This window comes from Diadema antillarum, unplaced genomic scaffold (assembly GCF_040938485.1).
Source record: "Diadema antillarum isolate AM-2024a unplaced genomic scaffold, OU_Dant_1.0 seq00000460_RagTag, whole genome shotgun sequence".
NCBI lineage: Eukaryota > Metazoa > Echinodermata > Echinoidea > Diadematoida > Diadematidae > Diadema > Diadema antillarum.
Window position 1 is genome coordinate 1,313,571 of NW_027271431.1, and position 7,392 is coordinate 1,320,962.

The following is a 7,392-nucleotide window of genomic DNA, read 5'->3' on the forward strand; positions in this document are numbered from 1 at the left end:
TATGCTGGCCCATAAATACATGTGTGTTGTTCAGAGATCTAGCCAACTGCAAATGCTTTGTACCGGTACGGTACCGGTACTTATGAGTATGAATTTTTATGCATTTTTATGTCGCTGTGAGTGCCAAGTCTCCATAATATTGAAATCACTGCAATGAAGGCTTTAGTGTGTTAACATGCCAGAGGGCAGTACCGGTACTTGAGTAAGCCCCTCCTGTGATATCTTATAGTAATACGTTGATGTTCTACAATTAAAATATATAAATTGAGGTCTTAATGCAATGTTCCAATTGTCAGATCTAGCCTAGCTAGGCTATAGGTGCCCACACATTCTAGAGAGTAGTTTTGCAGTACCATAAGCACAGGGGATCTTTGCCCTCTATCCGTTTTATAATATGAGTTGAATTGTGCTTTTGCATTTTTATGATCAATGTAAAAATAGACCACTAGATAGGCTTGAGGTAAAACATTTCTGCTAAAATTAAAAAATATATTTTTAATACACTTGTAGTGAATGTGTTTGTTTTTGTTTGTTACAGCTCTTTGTCCTCAGGGAAACCAACAGATGTTGAAGTCCTTTGGGACAAAGATGGTACAAGGAATACCGTAGCTGTTGATCAACTGAAATTCAGGAAGGGCATGCTTCCCACGACTTGGAGTTCGTGTGTCAATGCGATGGCACAGGAAACTGTGGAAAGGCACAGTTACTGCTGTGTATGGGGGAAAGAATTCTGAAAGCAGTAGCGATGATGGAAACACAAGCACCGCAGACAGCAGTGACGAAGATGATACTTCTGATGATGACGATGATGACAACATTTACCTGGCGAACTTAGGTAAGATTGTGCGCACACAAACGAATACATACTTGTAGTAAAAAGTATGGACAGTATATAGTGTGTGTGTGTTTATTCAATGCCTCTAATAACTTCATAACTGTGCTGCAATGTTAGAAGTAGCTTACTCCATACTGTATGAATGCAATGAAGTAGTGCCTGGTATATAAGGTTTTCATGGTGTCAACTCATAGACAGCACAACCTGGTATACCAAGTTTTCACAATAAAGACATGAGCGTGTACTTGTGTAGCCTTAATTTATGTTTATTTGTGTTATGCCTAAAAAAAAAAAAAAAAAAAACTTTAATGAACAGATTACACCTTCTATCAGTTTCTTTTCTTTTTCTGTGTCACATCTGCTTGTATTTTGTGTTGGTTACTTTTTCCAATTTCATAATGCCTTGTTTTGCTGCAAAACTGAAAATCTATGTGTGTAGCCAGCAAGGCTGAGTATAAAGAATTTTGGCTTACTGACCCCATTCGGGTGCCCTATACGTAACAAAAGAGTTTGTAAGCCTATCAGCAAATGCTATTTTTGTGCCTCACTTCCAATGTTTTTGTATTCTTCATAAGCACATGCAATTGACTGTGGAAAGAAGATGCATGTACCGCTTGACTGCTTATGCAGATCACCACAGTCTGTCAGATCTCTGCTGATGGGCAAAATTAAAACTCTTGTTTGTGGACATTTACATAGGGCTATCTGAAAATGTGGTATTAAAAGGTTAATCTTAATTTTTAAAAAAAAATCATCTTTAAAAAAAAAATAGGATAGTAACAGTGTAAAATGTATGCACTATGTATATTTTGTTTTCCTCATTTACAGTTGGCATCAAAAAGGACATCAGCTGCATTCTAGAGATACCAATGCTAGTATTGAACAGTGAAGGAGAACCGTTAGATCCATCCCAGCAGAATGTCAGCTCTGACCAACTTCTCAATGGTGAGTGTTTGTAAAGCCTTAATCTTGTTCAGAAACCCAAGCAGATATGGTTGAATCAATCTTGTTGGCATATCAATTAGTAATCCGGATTAAATTATGCTATTGCTGTCATATAATAGCAAATAAAAAGAATGACATCAACTATACACAAGCAAAGACTGTAGCATCCTGGCTACCATGTACCAGTATTTTTTGCAGTTGTCAGGGGTGGGTCAAGGAATTCTGTAAATTGGTGGGGGGGGGGGGAACACATGCACATCCTCCAGTTTTTCTCTGTTTATTTTTTGTTTAAAAAAAGGGCATCTTAAACCCCATGTGTCCCTGCGCGGATCCACCATGGGTTGTAATCTGGATGACAAAGAAATGATAAAGCCAATCTTTCAATAAATATGATTTTTTTTAAATGCAATATTTATGCACCATGTGTATTTTCTTTTTCTTTTTGTTTTCTTCATTTCCAGTTGGCATCACCAAGGACATGGACTGCATTCACGAGATACCAATACCAGAATTGAACAACGAAGCACCAGGAGATCCATCCCAGCAAAATGTCAGCTATGACCAACTTCTCGCTGGTGAGTGTTTGTAAAGCCTTAATCTTGTTGGGAAACCCAACCAGATATTGCTGCATTAATCTTGTTGGAATATCCATAATAGTGATTAAGATTAAATGATGCTATTGCTGTCTTATACACTTTAATAGCAATTAAAAAGGATGACATAAACTACACACAAGCAAAGAATGTAGTATCCTGGCTACGATGTGCCAGTGTTTTTTGCAGTTGTCAGGGGTGGGTCCAGGAATTCTGTGAAGTTGGGGGGGGGGGGGGGACCACACGCATGTCCTCCAGTTTTTCTGTTCATTTCTTTTGTTTAAAACAAAGACAAAAATAAAGGGTATCTTACACCTGATGTGCCCCACATGAATCAACCACTGGTTGCAATCTGGATGACATGTTATCCTTCTTGTCATATTGTAGCAAATGGCTAACACACAACTGGAGAATGTAGCTTGTCTGCAAATTGTACCTGGACCTTCCAAGCAGAGTGATAATTAATCTATGAGCAATTCTCAAATGAGGATGCATGTACCGTTTGACTACTTTTGCATTAATGCCGATCAGCAGTCTGTCCGATCTCCGCTGATGGGCAAAAAAACCCCTCTTGTTTGTGGACATTTAAATAGGGCTTTCTGAAAATTGTGGTATTAAAAGGTTAATCTTAATATAAAAAAGATAAATTCAATCTTTAAAAAAAAAAACCTGATAGAAACAATAAAATAAACATAGGCTATGTATATTTTGTTTTCCTCATTTACAGTTGGCATAAAAAAAAGACATCAGCTGCCTTCCTGAGATACCAATGCTAGTATTGAACAATGAAGGAGCACCGTCAGATTCACCCCAGCAGAATGTCAGCTCTGACCAACTTCTCAATGGTGAGTGTTAGTACAGCCTCAACCTTGTTGGGAAACCCAACCAGATATTGCGGAATCAATCCTGTTGGAATATCCCTTAGTAATCCAGATTAAATGACGCTATTGTTGCCATATAATAGCAAATAAAAAGAATGACATCAACTATACACAAGCATAGAATGTAGCATCCTGGCTCCCATGTACCAGTATTTTTTGCAGTTTTCAGGGGTGGGTCCAGGAATTCTGCAAATTGGGGGGGGGGGGGGGACCACACGCATGTCCTCCAGGTTTTCTCTGTTAATTTTTTTGTTAAAAAAAGGGGGGGGGCATCTTAAACCCTATGTGTCCCCGCATGGATCCACCATGGGTTGTAATCTGGATGACATTTTGTCCTTTGAAAGAAATGATAAAGTCAATCTTTCAATAAATATGATTTTAAAAAAAAATGTAATAGTTATGCACCATGTGTATTTTCTTTTTCTTTTTGTTTTCTCCATTTCCAGTTGGCATCACCAAGGACATGGACTGCATTCACGAGATACCAATACCAGAACTGAACAACACAGCAATGTCAGCTCTGACCAACTTCTCACTGGTGAGTATTTGTAAAGCCTTAATCTTGTTGGGAAACCCAGCCAGATATTGCTGCATTAATCTTGTTGGAATATCCATCAGTAATTAAGATTAAATGATGCTATTGCTGTCTTATACACTTTAATAGCAATTAAAAAGGATGACATAAACTACACACAAGCAAAGAATGTAGCATCCTGGCTACCATGTACCAGTGTTTGTGTTGTCAGGGGTGGGTCCAGGAATTCTGTGAAAGTTGGGGGGGGGGGACCACAGGCACGTCCTCCAGTTTTTCTGGTTGCAATCTGGATGACATGTTATCCTTCTTGTCATATTGTAGCAAATGGCTAACACACAACTGGAGAATGTAGCTTGTCTGCCATTTGTACCTGGACCTTCCAAGCTGAGTGATAATCTATGAGCAATTTTCAAATGAGGATGCATGTACCGTTTGACTGCTTTTGCATTGATGCAGATCACCAATCTGTCCGATCTCTGCTGGGCAAAAAAAAATTCTTGTTTGTGGACATTTACAAAGGGCTACCTGAAAATTGTGCTATTAAAAGGTTAATCTTAGTAAAAGAAATTATAAAGTCAATCTTTCAATAAATATGATGGAAACAAATAAAATGTTTGTGCACCATATGCATTTGTTTTTCTTTTTGTTTCTTCATTTCCAGTTGGCATCACCAAGGACATGGACTGCATTCAAGAGATACCAATGCTAGTATTGAACAATGAAGCACCGTCAGATCCATCCCGCAGAATGTCATCTCTGACCTGCAACTTCTCACTGGTGAGTGTTTGTAAAGCACTTAATCTAATCGGGAAACCCAACCAGATATTGCTGACTCAATCTTGTTGGAATAACCATTAGTAATCCGGAATAAATGATGCTATTGCTGTCATATAATAACAAATAAAAAGAATGACATCAACTATACACAAGCATAGAATGTAGCATCCTGGCTAGTATGTACCATTATTTTTTTTTTTGCAGTTGTCAGTGGTGGGTCCAGGAATTCTGTAAAGTGTGTGTCTGGGGGGGGGGGGGGGGGGGGGGGGACCACACGCACGTCCTCCAGTTTTCTCTGTTGATATTTTGTTCAAAAAAACAAAAACAATAAGGGCATCTTACACCCCATATGTCCTCGCATGGATCCACCATGAGTTGTAAGCTGGATGACATCTTGTCCTTTCAAAGAAATGATAAATTCAGTCTTTTGATAATATGATAAAACAAATGTAATATTTATGCACCATATGTATCTTGTTTTCCTTTTTGTTTTCTTCATTTCCAGTTGGCATCACCAAGGACATGGACTGCATTCAAGAGATACCAATACACACTTTGTACCAGAATTGAACAATGAAGCACCATCAGATCCATCCCAGCAAAATGTCAGCTCTGACCAACTTCTCACTAATTATTGCTTGCCTGTGGTGCCTACAGTTGTTTGTGCATGCAAAAGCAATTTAGTCTATGTATTCAAATTTTTGATAATTTATCACTCCGCACTATCTCCCCACCACAATTTGCCATGTTATGATTTGTCTATTCTATAGCTATCAAATATTCTATGATATCATAATAAGCTTTGATATTTCTTTAACAATAATTGTCATATTTTTTCCTGTGAAAGATGTACATGTAACAGCTTTATTCCTCCTTTCAAATGTGATTTGATTTCTGTAGGACCGTTGCGTAGATATTACCGTTATATCGAAATGAAAGTACAATCACAAACGTGCACATTTTGTAATAACAACTCAAATCATACAATGTACTTTTTTTTTAGCCCTAAGACCTGAGTTATTAGAGATTCACTAATATTAGGAGGAAGTTGGCCTTCTGCTTTAAGCCATTTCCATCTGATGAATGTTTCAGAATGTTTTTCAGTATAAACTGTATTGTGTACAATTTTCTCATGTTAAAGTCGGTTTAACAATTGATTTAGATCAATATCTATTTAACCAAAGACATTTTGATTTGTACATTTAAAAATGTTCGAGGAAATGTAACCATTGTATTAAAGGACATGTTCATTATCAATGAATTTAAATCAATATCTATTTTACCACAGACATCTTGATCATTCTGTAAATTCAAAAATTTTTAATGAAATTTTACCATTGTATTTAAGGACATGTTCATTCCTTTTCTTTTCTTTTTGGATGGGATATATGGATTGATTTTGAAATAAATATTGCTGCATTTTAATGCAGCCTTGTCTCAAGACTCACTTTCTTTGTTTTGTTTTGTTTTTCTCTTCTATGTACTGTGACCTCATATCGTGAGGAAATCATATTATGCACACTAAAATGTCAGCATATATAATTGGAAGTGAAATGATATTCATAGTACTACTTGAATATCATTTAAGTCTGTAGGACAATACACCTTTTATTATTTGTGTGAACAAGTACAATCCATGTTTGTGTGTGTGGATGTTTCTGCGTAGAAAATTAATTTGCATCTGTTTCAGAGTCCTGAACGTATATACATGTATAATTATATAAAAAAAAACAATAATGTGAGACAGACGTGTGGCTAAGTAAATTTTTTGCATGTTATTTCTGATGAGCAAGCTGATAATTGAGTTTTACCCAACTGAATGATCATGAATTATGTCTGCCATGCATGTAAGCTATAAAAGAAAATCTTTATTCATGGGTTAAAATGTACAGTATTCATCATGGCAGCTTAGAAAGAATGAAAGTTAGGTCATTGCAGTCATGATTGCGGCATGAATTATCACAAAGAATAGCAAGGCTTGGATGTGTGATTTTGGTTTTTGTTTACAGTATTGGAGAGTGGGAGAGAGGGTTAAAGCGTGGCAAGGGAAAGAGAAGAGGTGGAGGAGAGCAGTGAGAAGATGAAATGAGAGGAAAAAGAAGAGGCAGGCTGCAATGAAAAAGCAATAATTTCATAGGCCCCACCTCTTTCACAATACATGTATAACCACTTTTTGCGTGATACAAATTAGATACAAACTGATCAAAGATAATGTGTCCTAAACATGGAGTGGGTTTTTTGATTGTTTGTTTGTCTGTTTGTTTGTTTGTTTTTTACATCAAAGGAACTCTCGTCTGATGCCTGAAGCGTAATTCATGTCAAAAAAAAAAACAAACAAACAAACAAACAAAAAATCTGCAGAGGAATCTCCCCCTCCCCTACCAGTGTTTCATCATGCATGCCAAAACTAGACCTTGGACATATTTGTACTACATCTTATGAAATTATGACACAGAATAGTTGCATTCACACAAAAATCTGCACGAAATCACTCGTTTTACAGATAAATACCACGTAACCATGCATATCGCATAGACGCGCGTGTTATAAGAATAGGATACGTCGGTTCGGAGATCGCACTTTCGGTACGCGCGTTCAGCAAACTGACGTATCACCCCGATACGTCAGTTCGGATGACCGCGCGTACTGAGAGTGCGATCTCCGAACCGTCGTATACCTGTTTTTCGACTCTTCCTGTGCGGAGGCCTTTCTTTTTGTGAACGTAGCATTAGTTTTATTCATACATGATTTTAAATACATATATTATACGAATCGTCTGGAATTTGCCTTTCTTTTCATATAAAAAGATCGGGAATAAAAGCAAGA

At 37.2% G+C, this 7,392-nt stretch overlaps 1 protein-coding gene across 1 annotated transcript; it reads left to right on the forward strand.

The window, feature by feature from the left end:
* The first annotated feature begins 599 nt into the window (after positions 1 to 599).
* Positions 600 to 2,369, forward strand: LOC139733066 (uncharacterized). The gene is made up of 3 exons (XM_071643908.1): positions 600 to 835; positions 1,664 to 1,780; positions 2,242 to 2,369. Exons 1-3 carry the CDS (start codon positions 670 to 672, stop codon positions 2,367 to 2,369), a joined length of 411 nt encoding a protein of 136 aa, XP_071500009.1. The 5' UTR covers positions 600 to 669.
* The last annotated feature ends 5,023 nt before the right edge of the window (positions 2,370 to 7,392 follow it).